The sequence below is a fragment of the Euleptes europaea genome, chromosome 3 (genome assembly GCF_029931775.1).
Source record: "Euleptes europaea isolate rEulEur1 chromosome 3, rEulEur1.hap1, whole genome shotgun sequence".
NCBI lineage: Eukaryota > Metazoa > Chordata > Lepidosauria > Squamata > Sphaerodactylidae > Euleptes > Euleptes europaea.
The window spans coordinates 111,795,810-111,816,803 of NC_079314.1; the positions used below are offsets into that span (position 1 = coordinate 111,795,810).

Sequence of the window (20,994 nt, forward strand, 5' to 3'; positions counted from 1 at the left end):
AGTGGCCATTTTCTCCAGGGGAACTGATCTGCATCGGCTGGAGATCAGTTGTAATAGCAGGAGATCTCCAGCTAGTACCTGGAGGTTGGCAACCCTAAGTCCACCCTCTAAAGCAACTAGGGCTGTTGAAAAAAAAATTCGGTAAAATTCGGGTTCGGCAATATTTGGCCCATTCTGATTCGGAAAACGCCGAAGTCCAAACTCCCCCGCTTCAGATCCGTGAAATTCGGCGCGAATGTAAAGTTCTGGAAAAAAATTCGGCCGAATAATACCGTTTAAAACACATTCGCGCCCTTCCTCGGCTCCGGGGGGGGGCACTTTTTGAGGTGGACGTTCAAAACTTTCAACATAGCTTTAGGTGGCCCTTCTTGAGAGAACCCCCAAGTTTGGTGATGATGGGGGCCAGGGGGGTGAGATATGGAGCCCGGAAGGGGTCCCCCCCCCACCTATATGCCCATTGAAAAGAATAGAAATAGACCGTCTGGGACTCTGCATTTGCAAAACCATGCAATGCATGCAACATTTGACCATAGCAACCACTTTCTCCAGGGGAACTGATCTATATACACAGATATATTACTATCGTATGCAGAGAAACTATCAAGGTAGGCACAGTGAAGAGGATACATATGGAAGCAAACAGAGACTCACCTTCCCATCAGAAAATGAGGCAGCCCTATCAAAAAACACCCCAAGGCCATAACTGTGCAACCCACAGCAATCAGGCGAGGTCTATGACATTTTGCTCCCAGGTAACTCACAAAGGCAATCACCAGCAAGTTACCTGCAGACAGAAAGAATACAGAGAATGAACATGTTTGGGAGACAAGGCTTGGAGCTTTGGTGTCGTCCCCTCAATCTTGTGCCTTCCCTCTCCAAAAATGCATGTTACCTTTCATCAACATGGTATGCAGCTAAAACTAGAGGAACTGAACATTTTAAAACAGTCAATCTAGCTTGGTGTTATCTGGCCCAGGGGCCCCCAACCTTGTTGAGCCTGTGGGCACTTTTGGAATTTTGAGAACATTTAATGGGTGCCTCCGTAAAATGGTCCCAAGGGAGATGGAACCAGTTGCAAAATGGGTGCCATATACGGCTGCCCGGTACCTTCCTGCCGGAGGATTTTTCCAGTGGGTTTTCAGAGGTTATGGCTACAGGGTCCCATGCAATGCTGCCCAGGCACCAACGGAGTCTGCCACCGGCATCCAGATGTCCGCAAAGGCCACAGCAGCATCCCGGGAGGCATTCCCAGGGTGTCATGGCACTGGCTGGGGGGGGTGCCGTTAGGCGGCCTTTTCGGGGGGCCGAGATATGCCACCTTTTAGGTGATGAGGGTTGCACAGGTTTTTTGCACCAGGCAGAGGTTTCGGCGCTGCTGTGTTGCCTCCTAAGCCCGGCGCAGGCATTCCACTCAGGAACGCACGGTAAGAGACTCTAAGGTGGAGTTCTGAACTGCAGATCTCAAACCCATCAAAGGATTGGATCCAGAGTAAATTTTCCATCAGGGAACAGAACTGCCTCCCCTTCCCAGTGCAGCCCAAATGCTGTTCCCAGGCCCTAGAGGACCCTGAGGAGTGGCATCGTAGAAGGTGTGAAGCTGGAAGGGGAAATCAACAGAAATTGCCAATGTAGCTTAGATCCAGCCCGAGAACTGTAACAACCGGCATACCCATTTCAAAGCTGCCACTAATAACGCCAACTAGTGAAGTGGGGATGTTGAACCGCCGTTCGATCTGTGTGAGCATACTGTTTATGTAAGCCCCGGACATGGTCTTGCTCAGATAGGCAAAAAATAATGCCAGGAGAAAAACCTAAAAGAGAATTAAGAAAACCCATTTAATCAACAACAGGAGACTGCTAAAGAGCATTAAAGTCGAATGTCAAATTTCTGATCTCCAGGGCTGAAAAACGAATGGCCTGAGGAATAATCATGGTTTCCATGGGAAGCCATCAACAAACATCATTCCTGTGGTGAGTGATTCCTACCCTGTTCACAATATCTGCAAATTCACACTATGATTCTTTCAACCATGGCTCGTAAGACTTTGGGAAGGGACCATGGCTCAGTAGTAGAGCAACTGATTGGTGGTGGAAAGTGTTGTCGAGTCGCAGCCAATTCAGGATGACCCTGTCGGGTTTATAAGGCAAGAGAAGGTCAGTGGTGGTTTGCCATTGCCTGCCTTGGTATATCAACCCTGGACTCCTTTGGTGGTCTCCCAGCCCAGTATTAACCAGGGCTGACCCTGCTTAGCTTCTGAGATATGACAAGATTAGGCTAGCCTGGGCCATCCCAGTAACTCATTGGTAGAGCAACTGATTTGCATGAATATATTTCCAGTATCAGAGTATTTCCATTTGAAAGATCTCAAGAATCAGCTCCTGGGAAAGCTTTACTCTGCTTGAGATCATTCATAGCTGATACCAGTCAGGAGGCTAGCCTGATCTCATTAGTTCTCAGGAGCTAAGGAGGGTTGGCCCCGGCTAGTATTGGGATGGGAGACCACCAAGGAATACCAGGGTCATGATACTAGGGTTGCCAGCTCCAGGATGGGAAATACCTAGATATTTTGGGGGTGGAGTATGATGAGGGCAGGGTTTGGAGAGGGGACAGGCTTCAATGTCCTAGAGTACAGGTGCCAAAGTGGCCATTTTCTCCAGGGGAACTGATTTTTATCGCCTGGAGATCAGTTGTAATAGCGGGAGATCTCCATCCACCACTGGGAGGTTGCCAACCCTATGCGACATAGTGGCAGGCAATGGCAAACCAGCTCTGAACATCTCTTGCCTTGAAAACCATAGGGGGGTCATCATAAGTCAGCTGTGACTTGACAGCAAATATATATATAAGTTCATGCATGGGTTTGTGAAGATTCACAAAGTAGTTAAGGCATATGATGATGTGAGACCTTACAAATGTTACAATTGGCCGTGACTGACAGCAGTAAATGTTAGAGATGAGTAGAATAATCATGGTTTATTTGTTTGTCTGTTTGCTTTTGTTGTTTGTTTGTTATATTTTAATCCTTGGCGGCTAACAACATAGAATTACAAATGAAGTCATAAATATACAAATAAGTAAGACATTGGATTATCAATAAACAACAATGGCGCCTTGATGATGGCTCTCAGATGATGGTGGTCCCTGGCCCATGATGTATCCAGCTGTCCTCAACCAGAGCCAGGGTTTTTTCAGCCCTGGCCCCACTCTGGTGGAACACTCTGTCAAATGAGGCCCAAGCCCTGTGGGACACGGCTCAGTTCAGCAGGGCCTGCAAGTAGGGTTGCCAGGTCCATCTTCACCATTGGTGGGAGGTTTTTGGGGCGGAGCCTGAGGAGGGCAGGGTTTGGAGAGGGGAGGGACTTCAATGCCATAGAGTCCAATGGCCAAAGCAGCCATTTTCTCCAGGGGAACTGATCTCTATCAGCTGGAGATCAGTTGTAGTAGCAGGAGATCTTCTGCTATTACATGGAGGTTGGCAACCCTACCTGTAGGGAGATGTTCTGCCAGGCCTACAGTTAGGATTGCCAGCTCTGGGTTGGGAAATATCTGGAAATTTGGGGGGTGGAGCCTGAGGAAGCTGGGGTTTGGAGAGGGGAGGGACTTCAACGCCATAGAATCCAATTGCCAAAGCAGCCATTTTCTCCAGGGGAACTGAATTCTGTTGCCTGCAGATCAGTTGTAATAGCAGGAGATCTCCAGCCACCACCTGGAGGTTGACAATTCTACCTACGGTTGAGGGCAGCAATGGTTTTACGTTGACCAGTCTCCTCTGCTGGACCCTTCTAGTGTTGTATCCCCAGCTGCTTCCTGCTGTGTCCCTTGTGTGCTTTTGGTTATCTATAAGAGGAATTTAGATGCCATCTTTTAAGCAACCTTAGATAGTTTTAACTACCCTAGATCTTAATTACTAATTTATTGTGAAATATTATGTCTATGGTTAGAGTTGCAAAACCTCCAGGTCCTAGCTGGAGATCTCCTGCTATTACAACTGATCTCCAGCCAATAGAGATCAGTTTCCCTGGAAAAAATGGCCACTTTGGCAATTGGACTCTATAGCATTGAAGTCCCCCCTCCCCAAACCCCACTCTCCTCAGGCTCCACCCCCAAAATCTCCCGCCGATGCCAAAGAGGGACCTGGCAATCCTATCTATGGTTGATTTTAATGATTTATTTATATGGTTGTCCTGAGAGTGACCTTGGTTGGGGGAGGGCAGCACAGAAAATCAAATAAAGAAACAAGCAAACAAATAATTAATATCATAGAATAATCATAGAATCATAAAGTTGGAAGGGACCACCAGGGTCATCAAGTCTAACCCCCTGCATAATGCAGGAAATTCACAACTACCTCGCCCCCCCCCGCACACCCCTAGTGACCAGAAGATGGCCAAGATGCCGTGTGCTTCCGATGTTAGTAGGGCAGCAAAGAGATTTTCAGGAGACAAAGTTCAAGGCAAGCTCCAAAATCCCACTAGTAAGCATATTCATAAATGTATCGCAAAATCATCCCAGTTAATAAGAGCCACAGCTATGCTGTTTGCACCTTCAAACAGTCACCTTTCGAGTGATTTGTTCCTTCGGCATGCCTGGGCACAGCCAAGGCGAAGGCATAGCTGGGGCCTGGTGGTTGCCTCTGAGAGCAGAGCCAAAGGCAGAAGATTTATGTGAATGGATACAGGCTGATCGAGAGGAATGCTGCGGCTACGCTCCGTCTATTGCTTCCGACTCATGGCAACCTTATGAATCAACGTCCTCCAAAACGTCCATTCTTTAACAGCCCTGCTGAGGTCTTGCAATCTGAGGGCCATGGCTTCCTTTATAGAGTCAATCCATCTCTCGTTGGGTCTTCCTCTTTTCCTGCTGCCCTCAACTTTTCCTAGCATGATTGTCTTTTCCAGTGACTCTTGTCTTCTCGTATTGTGACACTCTAGTGCAGGGGTAAAAGCGGGTCAGAGGAGTGGAAATCTGATGAAGCAGAGAGCTTGCCAGGTCCCCCCGTCCATCGGCAGGAGGTTTTTGGGGCCGGGGCTGGGGTAATCGGCTGCGCACAATACGATCACATCACTTCTGGTTTATCCCCGGAGGCGCCGCATCGTCATGGCTGCTTTAGCACTCAAACCTCCAAAACTCTGGAAGTGACCTGACATGATCACATCATGCATGTGCGTGCGATCCCCGCTCCAGAGCAGCCTGGTGGATTGGTGAGCAATTGCCCGCCGAAACTACCCATGAGGCAACCCTAGCGAGCTTTCTAGTGTATAGGTTAAACCAGGGGTACATACCCTTGTAGAAAGGATGGGCATTTTTGGAATTCTGAGAACATGTAGCGAGGACCACAACAAAAGGACACCCTGCTGGAAACTCCTACACCACCCATCCCTCACCCTAAACTGGGCAAAATTCTATAGTTGGTTCACAATCTTTATCTTTGTATATGTGTGTTGCCCTTCTCACTGCCCTCCCGAAACGGCTTCCCATCTACTCTTGTTTAATAGAAAAACTGGCCTGGAAGTAGTAGAAATAGGGTTGTCAGGTCTCTCTTCACCACCGGCAGGAGATTTTGCGGGTGGAGCCTGAGGAGGGTAAGTTTGGGGAGGGGAGGGACTTCAATGCTATAGTGTCCAATTGCCAAAGCGCCCATTTTCGACAGGTGAACTGATCTGTATCGGCTGGAGATCAGTAGTAAAGCAGGAGATCTCCAGCTAGTATCTGGAGGTTGGCAACCTTAAGCAGAAACAAAGTTACAAAACACTAATCTCAGATTAAATCCCATATAAAGAGGTCAGGAAAATCTAGCACAAATTAACTTTAATCCCATTAGTTCCACTTGCAGACCACAGACAGATAGTTAAACTGGTATCTTGCACAAAATTAATTGTGCCATTGTTCCCTGACCTCATTTGATCACTATAGTCTCCAATTCCTTCTTGCAGCAAGAAAAAAACATAATTATTGCTAAAAGCAAGACTGTTCCCTTAAAGAAATCTGATAAAGTGTGCTTTCCCTGCCCCTCATTTTCTCAGGCATTATGTTCAGCTGGAAGGGGAAAGAAAGAATGCCACTAGGCATTCAAATGAGCACCAAGATCTCGGCACAGTACATTCAGGAACTAGGGTTGCCAACCTCCAGGTACTGAAACACAAAAAGTAGCACTATGACCTAATCAAGGTTGTACACCGGTAGAATTATACATAACCCAATAGGTACAGAATGCAATACAATATATTTCCTTCAAACAACAGAATAAACATATATTCAACCTATCTAAGTACCTAACTAACAAACCACAAGTACAAAATAGCTGCATAAATACATGCAGATACAAAATAGTCGTATGAATGTCATGCTTTCAACATATACAAACTATAACTGGAGCAAAAAAAGGTAAGATTGCTAACTTGTATATTTACAAAGATTTAGATCTTAAAAATAGAGTTAGGTTGTAGTCCCATCGGGATGATGACTGTGATATCCAATTCTTGCTGCTGTTCCCTCCGAAGATTTAAAGGGGCAGAACGCATGAAAGTATCAGACCAGAGTATGGTTTGGCAAACTCACGATCCATCACGTGATGTATGGATGGAAGATAAAAAATGTGAGATAGGGCAGGATCCAGTTAGCCTATTTCAAAATCAACTTTTCTTCAGTAGCACTGAGCTCATTATAAGGATCATCGTATCACTATTACAATCAGAGGATCGAATTGGCGATGCTGCTTCCAGTCAGGGAATACTTCCGCAAGCTTGTGGTATCTATAATAATGTCTTGGAGGTGCGCTTTCACAGCCTTCCGTTTCAGGCGGAAGAGCTCAGTTAGTTAGGTACTTAGATAAGTTGAATATATGTTTATTCTGTTGTTTGAAGGAAATATATTTTATTGCATTCTGTACCTATTGGGTTATGTATGTGTACAACCTTGTGTACAACCAGGTGTACAACCTTGATTAGGTCATAGTGCTGCTTTTTGCGTTTCAACCTCTAGGTACTAGCTGGAGATCTCCCGCTATTACAACGGATCTCCAGCCAATAGAGATCAGTTCCCCTGGAGAAAATGGCCGCTTTGGCAATTGGACTCTATGGCATTGAAGTCCCTCTCTTCCCCAAACCCCGCCCTCCCCAGGCTCCACCCCAAAAACGTCCCGCCGGTGGTGAAGAGGGACCCGGCAACCCTAACTGGAACATTCACAAGGCCGTCATTCCAAAATCTTCCCAGCCCTCCTAATTAGCTTGTGATGGAAGCCAATTCTGGAAAAATGGTGCCGTTAATAGCTGTAATTTGTTTCATTGTTGAATTTTAGAAGTTTGACCCCTTAAGGAGACTGTAGTCTGTTGCTGGGAAGGCTAGATCCTGGAGTTACCACTTACCATGTGGGGGGGGGGCAATCCTCAACTTTTGCCACCACCGCATGCTGGAACTTTCTCCTTTGCCTGCCACTATTTAACTTCAAGATGACTGGGGAAGGCCCTGGCAAACCACCCCGCAAACAAAGTCTGCCTTGGAAACGTTGGGATGTGACGTCACCCCATGGGTCAGGAATGACCTGGTGCTTGCACAGGGGACCTTTACCTTTACTTTTTATTTAACTTCAAAACACATTCAGCCCTTGTTTCTTGTAGCTGTTGTTGCAATCTGCAGCCCCTGATGCAGGTCTCACATTCCGACTTTTAGCTCTGTATTCCTCCCCTCAAAAAACCCTGCAGCTATTTTTGAAGCTTCTTCATGACATTTAGGGTTGTCAGCCTCCAGGTAGTAGCTGATCTCCTGCTATTACAAGTGATCTCCAGCCGACAGAGATCAGTTCACCTGGAGAAAATGGCTGCTTTGGCAATTGGACTCTATGGCATTGAAGACCCTCCCCTCCCCAAACTCTGCCCTTCTCAGGATCTGCCCCAAAAACCTCCCGCCGGTGGCGAAGAGAGGCCTGGCAACCCTCATGACATTGCCATGCAATAGTTTACCTCCTGTGTTTTTCCCTGTCTCGTGGGCCATTTCTCCATGCTAGAGTTGTCAACTCTGGCTTGGGACATTCCTGGAGATTTAGGGGTGGAGCCTAGGAAGGACAGGGTTTCGGGAGAGGAAGGAACTCAGTGGGGTACAATACTATAGAGCCCACCCTCCAAAGCATCCATTTTCTCCAGGGGAACTGATCTCTGTAGTCTGGAAGTCAATTGTGATTCCAGGAGACATCCAGGCCCCAACTATGAGCCTGGGGGAGGGTGGAGTACAAACGCAATAAATAAGGTTGCCACGTCCCTCTTCGCAACCAGTGGGAGGTTTTGGGGGTGGATCCTGAGGAGAGTGGGGTTTGGGGAGGGGAGGGGCTTCAATGCCATAGAGTCCAATTGGCAAAATGGCCATTTTCTCTAAGTGAACTGATCTCTATCGGCTGGAGATCAGTTGTAACAGCGGGAGATCTCCAGCTAGTACCTGGAGGATGGCAACCCTAGGAATATAAAAAATAAAAAATTATCCTCTCATGGAAGCCTCAGTAACAATCCATTTGTGTCCAGCTTGCATTAAAAAACAAGAAAACCTCTGCGACCATTGAGGATACATTTCTAGCACTAGTAATACAAGCTGCTGTTTGAAAATAAAGCATCTGTGAGGCTATTCTGGAGAAAACAGGGGTCCTGTTTCCAGCCAGTGTTCACCAGCATTGGCAGCGGTTCCTGTTTTCCCCAAAAGAATTTATTTGATCTTGGTGTCTACAGTGATGGTGGTCAAAACACCTGATCTTTTTACAGTGCAATCCTAAGCAGAGTTACACCCTTTAAAATCTATTGAATTCAATGGACTTCGAAGGGTGTAACTCTGCTAAGGACTGCACTGCTATAATTTTCCCCGTTGTGGTTCTGCATAAGCCATGTGTGAAAGAGGATGGAAGAAGCTGGAAAGCGTTGTGGGATGCTCAACTATGTGCCTACACGGAGTTCCACATTGTGTGTGATTGACCCTTCAGGGGCTACCAGAGGAATGTTATCTCCTTCATCACTTAAAAGCTTACTCAACAGACACCCACAGAATAGGGTTGCCAACCTCCAGCTAGTGACAGACTAAGATAAAGTGCAGCACGAGGGCTCAGATTGGAAACTGAAAATGAATATGCTTGTATGATGTACACTTAATAGCAATTTAATAATATTCAAATTAAAAGTATGCAAAGACATAAGTATAAGCAACAGAAAAACCAACCAACCATTAAAATAATGTAGAGACTGATCAATTCTCAGTATTGCATGTAATAACACAACATAGCCTCATTGCTATTAATTACATACAATGAAATATAAACTTGAAACAAAAAAATTAATGTGACCGAATTTAACAAAAAAATGTAACTGTTAATTCACAGTATTAAACCAACTGCATAAATGTGCTATCAGAGATTCTTAAGAGAGAATGTACAATGGAACCGCACAGTTGTTGCTACCCCAGTCCCTGTGTAAGGCACGGAGAATGTGCAGCGCAGAGGGCGTGTCGCCTCAAGGCAGGGAAAACCCCAGAGCTGAAAGGTGGTTCTTGCGGGGGCAAGAGAGCTGTCTCGAGTTGATTCTGGTCTAGTAGGGGGTCGTGTGTGGGGACGTGTAACCGGTCAGGACACGTTTCGGTGGCTTCCTCAGCTCCTAATTAGTTCTAATTCTGTGGTGCCGGCTTCTCTTTCATGAATTATTTTTAGCCGTCTGGGTGATTTCCAGTCCAGTGATAAGGACCGTATATATTGATTATGGCGAATTGCCTCACAAGGAAGATCTCGGCAGACTGCCTCTCTCAGATTAACTGAGTAATGGGTGAAAGTAGTAGTAGTAGTAGCTGGAGATCTCGTGCTATTAGAACTGATCTCCAAGCGATAGAGATCAGTTCACCTGGAGGAAATGGCCGCTTTGGCAATTGGACTCTTTGGCATTGAAGTCCCTCCCGTCCCCAAACCATGCCCTCCTCTGGCTCCACCAAAAAAAAAAACCACGCTGGAGGTGAAGATGGACCTGGCAATCCTAACACAGAATCAGCTACATGTTTGTTTTTAATTGACCCAGAGAATTGGAATTAGAATTGCAGTACCTTCAGCTTGGATATACAAAAGATGTCAGTTAGCTTCCTCGTGCCTTCCACTTTGCTCTTTGAATGGGCCATGGAATCGTCCTTGTGGTTATCTGTATTCGTCCCACTGGCCTTTTAAAAGAAGAAAACAAACATGTCGATAATAATGAAACTAACTTCGAAAATTGCCATTCTGTTTTTATGCTCTCTTGTAAATGTTTGTATGCTCATTGGTAAAACACCCAAAACCAAACAAAAGCATTCAATTTGGGATCTGCACAGCAATTGCATTCAGGATCAGCTCACTGAATTTTGTTCGGCTTCCTTCATATTGTGATAGCCCACGCTCAGATGGGTTGATCGGTTTGGCAGTTGTTTACTTGTGATGCACTGGGAAATATAATCCAATCTGTAACTACTCCAACAATTAAGACGAAATTCTCAGGGATTATACCCCTCACGCAAGGAGTTCTTGTATTTTACAAGTGCCACTTCCCCATACATCCACACACCACTGTCTAATGACAGACATTTTGCTAGTGAGCGAAAAAGTGTCCTCAAATCTACATTCTGGGTTGGATTCCATCTAAAACATCCTGTGAAGAAGGCTTCTGCAAACAGAAGTCTGACTCCCCATCCTCTCTACGACCTGAAATGTCCCCCAAAATGCAGATGCTGAGGTTACAATGGCTATTGTGGGGGTTGCTAGGCAACCACAATATTGCCAGCCTTGAAACGGTTTCTGTTAGTAAAAGGCAAGAAGGAAGGCCCTTTCCAGGGCTACTTTAGCCAACCCTGCTACCCTCCGTCCTGCCCTGTAAGGAAGACGCATTGGGGTTAGGTCCGGCAGCAACCAATGAGCAAATTGCTACCGTGCAACTTGCATGACATCCAGATGAGGCAGTGGCTACCAGATGACTTGATGCTACACAACTGGCCTTGGCTCAGCAGAAGCCTACGCACTTGGCCAGGCCCAGAAAGGGATACCACACAACTCACCTGAGCAAATTGCTACCACACCATGTTAGCAACTTGGCCAGACTTTTCCCAGGGAGAGGCTGCCAGGGGGAGGAAAGAAGGGAAAGTTGAGCGCCTGTGTGGTTTAGTGGTTAGAATGTCAGACTAGGAACTGAGAGACCCAGTTTCAAATCCCCACTCTGCCATGGAATCGTGCTGGGAGACCTTAGACTAGTCACTTTCTCTCAGTCTAATCTACCTCACAGAGTTGTTGTGAAGATAAAATGGAGGAGAGAGCAATGATGTAAACTGCTTTGGGTCCCCATTGGGAGGTATGGTGGAGTATAAATGAAGTAAGTATGTAAAGCTGAAGACCTGGGGGAGGCAGATAAAAGAAAAAGTTAGTTGGTGAGCAAGAAGAAGAGAAGGAAGCAGGGAGAGGAGAGAGGACATGGGAGCTGCCAGGAGGAGAGGAAAAAAGAAAATGGTGTGGGGAAGGGGTTACAGGGGGACACACCTTGCAGGTCTCTTGCTTGCTAAAATATAATTCACACACATCCTGAGAATTCTGTCCCTGCCAACTCCGTATAAACAGCATTGGGTCCCCCCCCCAAAGTAGCACTTATGCAATTTTGCCTCTTCTCACAGAGCAATCTGGTAAACAGAGCTGCCTTTGTAATCCTTGTACTTTGCTACCATTGCATCATTTGATCGTGCAATACAAATTTAAAAACCACATTCCGGGATCAACATCAACAGCATGCAACCGGACAGCCCCAGGTAGCCACTGAGGCTGTTAGGTACTGAAATCTGAATCATCCCAATTTTTTTAAAGTAAGTTTCTAGCTCTCAGGGCAGGAAGATGAATATGCAACTGCAACATTTCTGCATACCCCATTGTAACATTCTCTCTACCCCCACCCCTCTACAACAGGTCAGATTTTTCTTCCCGTCCTCTTTGCTCTAATATCCCCCTGGCTCCAACCTTTCTGTCCATACCTTGGTGATCCCCTTAAAGGGAACTGAATTGGCCTTCCTCCTCAAATCTAACACATCCTGGAATTTCCTCTGGGATAAAGGCACAGCAGTCTTACGTACCAGCAGATCTTTCAACAGAGAGGCAAAGCAGGGCAAAGCAGGAGCGGGGAAAAAGGAACAGCCTTGAATGTACTATTTTGTAAGCAGTCTGTGAAACCTTTTGTTTTATTCATCGGCCACTTGGTGAGCAAGCGAAAAGGAGAGAAGTTGAGCCAAATCAAGTTGAAGAAGCCAGAAAACTGCCCTGACCCTCCAGTGGACGCTCGTATCGTTCTCCTTTACAATCATCCAAACAACTGAGTACAATTCTATGTGGAGGGATCACCCACCTTGACGCCATCGCTGACAGCAGCTTCGGTCTCCATCTCAGACCCAGAACAGACCATACACTACCTGTCAGAGTTCACTGCTCTCTTTTTTTTCTGGCTGAGCCTGTGAAAGACCAGGTCTCTAATTCCCTAAGCAATGTTAATCCTTGCAGGTCTTTGGTTACCTTGATTTCGGGCCAGTCCAGAGGCAATTAACTCCTGATAGGACCCAAATATCACCAGCCTCATGGCAGTTAAAGGCTACCGATGGGAATTGTGGTGAGCATGATGGATAACAGTTCTCTGTGTGTGGCTACCCTAACAAAGCCAGCGTGCTGTAGTGGTTAAAAGCAGTGGTTTGGAGTGGTAGACTCTGATCTGGAGAACCAGGTTTGATTCCCCACTCCTCCACATGAGTGGCGGACATTAATCTGGTGAACCGGGTTGGTTTCCCCACTCCTACACATGAAGCCAGCTGGGTGACCGTGGACTAGTCACAGTTCTCTCTGAACTCTCTTAGCCCCACCTACCTCACAGGGTGTCTGTTGTGGAGAGGGGTGATTGTAAGCTGGCTTGATTCTTCCTTAAGTGGTAGAGAGTCAGCATATAAAAACCAACTCTTCTTACTATTCTACTACTAACAAGACTTTCAGAGCCTGGTACATTATTTCACAAAGTTCCAGAGTCCAGCAGCACCTTGGAGATTTATTCCAGCACAGATAGTACAAGTGCAGGACAACGGATCAGGAAATGCAACTGATGTAATGCACTTGTTAGTCCAGAGGTCCCCAAAGTTTTTAAGCCCTCAGTCACCTTTGGAATTCTGAAACAGCATGGTGGATGTGTTGGAAAATCTCTGGAGCCTAATTTGAGTGACAGAGGGTTCTTTCCTCCTCCAGAATCACCCCCTCCCTTCTGTTGACAGTTACTGTAACTAACTGATGCTGCTAACTGCCACTGACAACTGCCTGACTGTCTGTCTCAAACTCTCTCATGATGTTACACTGTTTTAGTTAAGATGAGGTAAAAGTTACAGAAACCTCTTAAAGAAAATGTCATTTGTTTTGAAATACTTTACGAACGTTTATTAAAACAGTTTTTCTTAAACATTTTGTCCATGTGCTATTCAGAATTCCTTCACATTAATAGAATTGGCTGTTTAAGGACTCTGCCTTTAAAATGTGGAATATCCTGCATTTAGTAAGTGCTGGGATATTACCCCACAAGAAGGGACTGGATTATTTTTCCTTTTCCTCACCCAACAGGAAGCCCCCCCCCATCACCTTAATATGATGAGGGGGTTTGCATGTGTCAGCGAAGCTGGGTGCAATACCATCAGAGGTCTAGATTCTGTCAAGAGGCTAAACTCCTAGCATAGTCACTCAAGGCAGAATGGTCACAGCTGAGACACCAGACTATGATGCGTCCAACAAGAGATCTGTTGCACAAGATCAAAGAAATCAAAGGGAAATTTAAAGCACAGTTAAGCAGGCTGAAAGAGCAACATGGAAACACATTAAAAGGTAAAGGTAAAAGTCCCCTGTGCAAGCACCGGGTCATTCTTGACCCATGGGGTGATGTCACATCCCGATATTTTCTAGGCAGACTTTGTTTACGGGGTGGTTTGCCAGTGCCTTCCCCCGTCATCTTCCCTTTACCCCCAGCAAGCTGGGTACTCATTTCACCGACCTCGGAAGGATGGAAGGCTGAGTCAATCTTGAGCCGGCTACCTGAAACCAACTTCCGTCGGGATCGAACTTTCAGGTCGTGAGCAAAGCTTTGGACTGCAAAACTGCAGCTTACCACGCTGCGCCACATTAACTGAACATAAAATTGGACCCCTCCAATGTTCACCAAACTTAGGGGTTCATGCAAGGAGAGTCCCTTGAAGCTGCCCTGAAAATTTGGGAACTCTACCTCCAAAAATGCCCCCATAGGAGCTTTGGGGGAAAAATTCTATAGACTATAATGGACCCACATTTTTTCAGGAAACCCAGAAATAACACCAAATATCCATATTTACTGGTACGGGTATTCGGCTTATTTCGGGTTTACAGGTATGGGTATTCGGCCTATTTATTTTCAACAGGGAAGGATCTTAACAGACCCCTGCCCCAATAATCCCCATTTGGCTCTGTTTACTAATCAGGGATAAATCATCCTCAGTAGGGCAACCCCGGTTCTTACTCATCGCAGGTAAAATTGCAATATAATAGATAAATAAATAAATGAGTAAATATGTAAATAAATATTGCACAGTCTAAAACTCAGGGGTTCTAATCCAGTTAAAACCTACTAATCTTTATCTTATCGTTATCTCTTGTTTATCTTTATCTCACTCCATTTCATAAAAAACACAAACACTCTCCTCCTAAAGCAGGGGTGGGGAACCTTTTTCCTGCCGAGGGCCATTTGCACATTTATAACATCATTCGGGGGCCATACCAGGTGTAGATCTCCCGGTGGGGGGGGAAGAGGCTAGGGTTGCCAGGTCTCCGGCCACCATCTGGAGGTTGGCAACCCCAGGGGAGGCCACGCAAAGAAGGCCTGGAAGGCGCCCCGCTCCCCCCCAGGGAGGGCAGCCAGCGGTAGGCCCGAGCAAACAAGGCGCCAGGGGGCGCAGCCCGCAGTCGATCAGCCAGGGAGGGAGGAAGGAAAACAGAGAAAGAAGAAAAGGGAGAAAGAAATGGAAAGAGGGGGAGAAAGAAAAGGACGGAGGGAGACAGACAAAGAAAGAGACAGAAAGTGAGGGAGAGAGAAAAGCCTTCCCCCTCCACACACACACACACACACACACACACACACACACACACATGCCAGCCCCACACGACCTGGCCCCAGACTCCTTGCCCTCTCACCCCCAGAGTCCACAAAAGCCCCCCCGAAGCCTGATTGGCTCCTGCGCACATGTCTGCCGCCGGGAGCTGCGGGCCTCTTTCCCCCCTCCCTCTTGCTGTTCAATAGCCGACAGGCAGCAAGAGGGGCTTACAGTGTGCCCTGGAGTTCCTGCACGCTGCGGCTATAGAGGGCAGCCCTGGGGGAAGCGTCCCTCCCCCTCCTCTCGGCGACCAACAGCCGTCAGTTGGTGAGAGGAGGTCCAAAGGCTGCTGCAGAGCCCCTGCAAGCCGTGGCCCCAGGAATACCCTCAGGGAGGGCCACCCTGTGCTGCGCCTCTGTGGCGGGGCCCTGGAGCTCCCGAGGGCCACAAAAATGTCCTCGGGGGCCGCATATGGCCCCCGGGCCTGAGGTTCCCCATCCCTGAGTTAAGGGGACAGGCAAGTAGGAAAAGACCTCTACCTGAGACCCTGGAGAGCCGCTGCTGATCTGAGTAGACAATACTGACTTTGATGGACCAGGGGTCTGATTCAGTATAAGGCAGCTTCATGTGTTCATGTGTTCAATAAATAAAACAAAGACGAGAGAGAATAAAATAGCGTCTCTTTCTCAAAATTTCTCTAACAGACCACAAGCAGCAGCAGCTGTACTAAACAAGAGAGAGAGAAGCCTCCTCACTAGTCCTTTAAGTACTATCAAGCCGCTGCCCAATGGAAAAACATGCTCAAAAGGAGAAAAGAAAAAAAGGAGGGGGAAGAGAGGAAGAAAACAACATTCCACAAGACACAGCTACAACCCCATCCAACTCTCCATATCTTCTCAGTTAGGGTTGTCAGGACCCTCTTCGCCACTGGAGGGAGGTTTTTGGGGCAGAGCCTGAGGAGGGTGGGGTTTAGAAAGGGGAGGGACTTCAGTGCCATAGAGTCTAATTGCCAAAGCAGCCATTTTCTCCAGGTGAAATGATCTCTATCGGCTGGAGGTCAGTTGTAATTTCATGAGTTCTCCAGCTAGTACCTGGAGAGAACAAGAAGAGGCCTGGGAACTCCCTCCCAGCGGCCACAGGCAATGCCAGCAGTGGCCAGGCAGGCAGGTTCCAGTGACTGCCTTGCCTGGCACCTGCTTTACCCAAGACACCTCGCCTGCACCCCCTGCCGGCCCAGCATGGCACAGACCCCGTTCCACCCTGCTGGGGTGGCTGCCTTCCTTTTGCCCCTGCTGCTTATCCTGTATGGAGGGAGTGGCTAGCACAGTGCGGGATTGGGATAGGGGAGAAGAAAAAAGAGACCCAGGAGCTCCATCCCAGTGGCTGCGGGCAATGCCAGCAGCAGCCAGGGAGGCAAACAGGGAGGCATCAGCAGCTGCCTCGCCTCAACCGCTTGCTGGCATGGCACAGCACAGATCCCGTTCCTCCCCACTGGGGTGGCCACCCTCCTTCTTCCTTTGCTAGTTATTGAACACATGAAACTGCCTTATACTGAATCAGGCCCTTGTCCATCAAAGTCAGTATTGTCTACTCACACTGGCAGCGGCTCTCCAGACTTCCAGGGACAGGTCTTTCACATCACCTACTTGCCTAGTCCCTTTAACTGGAGATGCCAGCGATTGAACCTGGGACCTTCTGCATGCCAAGCAGATGTTCTACCGTTGAGCCACAGCCCCTCCCCTGTTTGGAGGAAGGGGTAGCACAGTGCAGGACTGGGATGAAGGGGAAGAAAAAAGAGACCCGGGAGCTCCATCCGGCAGAAGTGCAACCCTAGAGGAAAAGGCTGGGCTGGGACAGAGGGAGGGAATTGGGGGAGTGCAGAAAGGAACCTGAAGGGACAGAGAGAGGAGGGCCAGCAGTTTTAATGCCGCCCCCTCTCTGTCCACCACTTGGGGCAGCTGCCCCCCTCACCCCCCTAGATCCAGCCCTGTCACCAGTATCACTCCCCTTTTTGTAAAGGATTTCTAAGAAATCTTGTAAAATCCTTGCCTGCCATTCCCTTCCCATATTAGTTACTCTAACTTATCTCTCCAATACTTTTGTTTAAAGATTTTATTTTATTTTCCCCCAAACATTCTTATTTGGTTCTCTTCTGAGCCACATTTGGCCCTGGAGTCATAGGCTGCTTTAGAAGGAGTATGTGGGGAAAAAACAGAAAAGAAGCCTTGGGAATGGGTCGTGTCTCAGAGGTAAAGCATCTGCTTGGCATGCAGAAGTCCCTGGGTTCAATCCCTACATCTCCAGTAAAAAGCATCAGGTAACGGGTGATGTCAAAGACCTCTGCCTGACGCCCTGGAGAGCTTCTGCCAATTTGAGTAGACAATACTGACCTTGATGGACCAAGGGTCTCATTCAGTAGAAGGCAGCGTCATGTGAGAGTTCCATTCATGGGAGGGGCTGTGGCTCAGGGGCAGAGCATCTGCTTGGCACGCAGAAGGTCCCAAATTCAATCCCCGTCATTTCCATTTAAAGGATCTGGCAACAGGTGATGTGAAAAACCTCTACCTGAGACCCTGGAGAGCCACTGCCAGTCTGAGTAAGCAATACTGACCTTGATGGACCAGTGGTCTGATTTAAGGTATCTTCATGTGTGTTAATGTGAATACTACTGATGAGTGGAAACTGCTAATTTGGCTCCCGTTAATCTGAAACAGTTTAGCTGAGCCACTTCCCTGGTTGAATCCTTCTCTGAATTTCAGGAATTAGCATCTTTTACATTTCTAATCAGTTGAAGGCTGATAGCCCCTGTGTCTTCTAGCATTCCTGCATTTTGAGCAGCTAAGCAACTTGCAGCAGATACAGCTTTTCACCATTGCCTGGCAAATTCTACCCAACATTCTACAAAACCTAACAACAACAATCAGTCTAAGAACACCTTTCCTGGGAGTAAGCGCCCCTCAATAAAATGGGACTTACTTCTGAGTTGACCTGCTTAAGTCTGCTCCTAAACAGTGCACTCCTAAGCAGAGTTACATCCTTCTCAGCCTGCTGACTTCGAAGGGTGAAATTCTGCTTAGGACGGCGATGTAAAACCACAGTCCCAGTTTCGAAATCTCTTCTTCCAGAATGCACGTGATAACATTTTGCAAAATACTCAAGAGCTTGTAATTTTTGCGTGGCAACCTTGGCTACAAAACTACAGGGGTTGGCAACTGTACAGGTGGCTCTAGGAGTTGTGCCACCAACAGTCGCTCGGTGGGCACATTTTAACAAGAGATGTTTCTCCCCGTGCCATCACTGCGCATCAAATTACCGGGCGGCTTTTGTTGTTGGCTCAGTTGTCAACCCTGTTTAAATATCAAAACAAACATCCAAACTGGAAAAGCATTAGGAAAACAAATGTCATCGTTTACTTACTGAGATCGCAGTATGTGTTTGAGAATACTTCGAATAATGTCTCTTAAATTTGACTTTGATCTTTCATTCCCGTTCTGTTGAAAATTAACTAGGATATACAACGGCCCCAACATGATCGAGTTCTGTCAATATCTACAGCCTCACATGCCCTGAAATTGTTTCTCTCTGATTTTTTTTTTGCAATGTGAACTCGCTTCTCAACATCCCCATAATAGATTACTTATTAGTACCCTTCAAGTATGCTCAAGAAGCTGCCCTATAGAGCTGTTAGGTGGCAATCTGGAGATTATTTTTTAAAAATTATTTATTTTATTAATTCACACTTATAGCCCGCCCTCATTCCTGGCAAGCCAATAGGACCAATAGTCAAAGGGGAGAATGCAGCTACTCTTGTTGAACACACAAAGCTGCCTTATACCAAGTCAGGTCATTGGTCCATCAAGGTCAACATCTCCATAATAGATGATTTATTAGTACCCTTTCAGTATGCTCAAGAAGCTGCCCTACGGGGCTGTTGGGTGGCAATCTGGCGATCCAATAGCCCAAGGACCAGGAGAGAATGCAGCTACCGATGTTGACTAAGCAGGGTCAGCCCTGGTCAATATTTGGATAGGAGAACACCAAAGAATACCACCTCTGAATGTCGCTTGCCTTGAAAACCCCACGGGGTCAGCTGTGACTTGATGGAAATATATATTTATATGGCCCCTCATTTCTACTGGGCCGACCAAGCTGCCTTCAGGTTCAGAAGAGTTAAGAATCAGGGAGTTCCGTTTTCCTTAGTCATTTATACATGGGAGTTTTTTTTTTACCTGAGGTTCATTGCTGGCTGGACCCGCACTTTCCTGTTGGGAATCTCTGCACCAGCAGCCTCCAAGTTCAAATTAAGTCCCAACCCTTTAAATTTTGCCTTTTTAATTGGCTTCCTTGTAGTGCATACTGTGAGAGAAAATCCCCCCAAACCCAATTGCCACATTAAAAAAGCATATTAAGAACCAAAAAAAGGAGCAATCTGAAAGGAAGGGGGGGAGAAACCCAAGCCTCAGTTTTAAAAAGCCTTCCTTGTGCTCAGAAAGAAGCAGAAAGTATTTCAATCCCCGCCTCTGGACATGCTGTTTTGTAATTGGCTGTGAGAGAAACCAAGTTTGCATGCCCCGCACTTGGCGTTCTGCATGGGGATTTCACCCAGGCTTTGCTCAGGGAAGATGGAAGAGTCGTGTTAACAGAGGACTGGGAAGACCCGGACATTGTGAGGGCTGGGCACGAGGTCATCTCTAACGGATGGAAAACTCATGCATAACTCCAAGGAACAACTGAGAGAGCGGGGGCAAATGTGAGAGGAAGTACCCATGCATAAACGGCCCTTATCTCTGGGCTTGAAGCAGCCTGAGGGGAGGGTGTTTTCGAACAGGGAAATGGAGCAAGAGGAGTTAATCAAAGTAAATGAAAAAGGGGGAATGAAAAAGGGTTGTCCTCCAACAACCCCAAGAGAATATGAAACCCAAGCCGAGGAAATGTCCAGATAAACCAGATAAACCGTCAACAGAATATAATAAATAACTAGATGGCTGCAAGCATTCAATCATCCAAAACAAGAGGTTTACAGTGCAAATTACAGTCTTGCTGTCATTAAACATCAACCGTTTCAAACAAATTATTTCCCAAAGATAAAACAGATCTGTATCTATATTAAATATGTTAAAATAGACGGCCCCGGCTTGCCCAATCTCATCAGATCTCAGATGCTAAGCAGGGTTGGCCGGGGTCAGTGTTTGGATGGGAAACCACCAAGGAAGTCCAGGGTTGCTATGCAGAGGCAGGTAATGGCAAACCGCCTCTGAACGTCTCTTGCCTTGAAAACCCCACAGGTCCCCATAAGTCAGATGAGACTTGATAGCAAAAAACAAAAAGAGTTTAAAAATGTCAATATCCCAAATTCTCACAAGCTGTAAGCAAGACTTCACAGGAAAAGCTCAGTCTTATGAATATACAAAAGGAAAAACACCCAGCAATAGATCCATTAAAAGCTTGTATCATCAAATGACATCAAATTACAGAATATTGGCTTGCATCTACTGGAAGGTTTCTGTGGACAGAAGGGATTTCTGTCAGAGGAGCACAACGTCGCTGTTGTCTCCCTGATGATGCAATCCATAATGTCTTCTAAACATTGCCTTGTGGGGAGCGGAAGGTGGGGGAGAAAGGGAACTCCCAGTTACAGGGTGGAAGAGTCAGAGGTCTCCTGCAGGACAAGAGGTCTCCTGCACCCCATTTTAAGCAGGTGGAAATTCTCTAGTGGATCCAAGCCAGCATCATGGCTTTTTAAAAAACTCAGTGAATTATGAAGTATCTTATTGCCCAAGGCTCTGGTGATAAAGGAAACACGACACTCTGAGGCTCTTACATCCAATGGGCAAATGTGTATTGGAATGAATCCAAGAGCAATAAAATCACTCGACACTGTAACCTGTCGAAAC

At 46.8% G+C, this 20,994-nt stretch overlaps 1 protein-coding gene across 1 annotated transcript in view; it reads right to left on the reverse strand.

Moving 5' to 3' along the window:
* The window catches only part of LOC130474915 (solute carrier organic anion transporter family member 1A2-like), a 35,552-nt gene extending 23,153 nt beyond the window's left edge, over positions 1-12,399 (reverse strand). The window contains exons 1-4 of the mRNA XM_056846606.1: positions 12,364-12,399; positions 10,061-10,171; positions 1,670-1,811; positions 652-784 (exon numbers count right to left, since the gene is read on the reverse strand). Of these exons, the coding sequence (XP_056702584.1) occupies positions 652-784; positions 1,670-1,811; positions 10,061-10,171; positions 12,364-12,399 (422 nt within the window). The remainder of the gene's footprint in view (positions 1-651; positions 785-1,669; positions 1,812-10,060; positions 10,172-12,363) is intronic.
* Between the last annotated feature and the right edge of the window lie 8,595 nt (positions 12,400-20,994).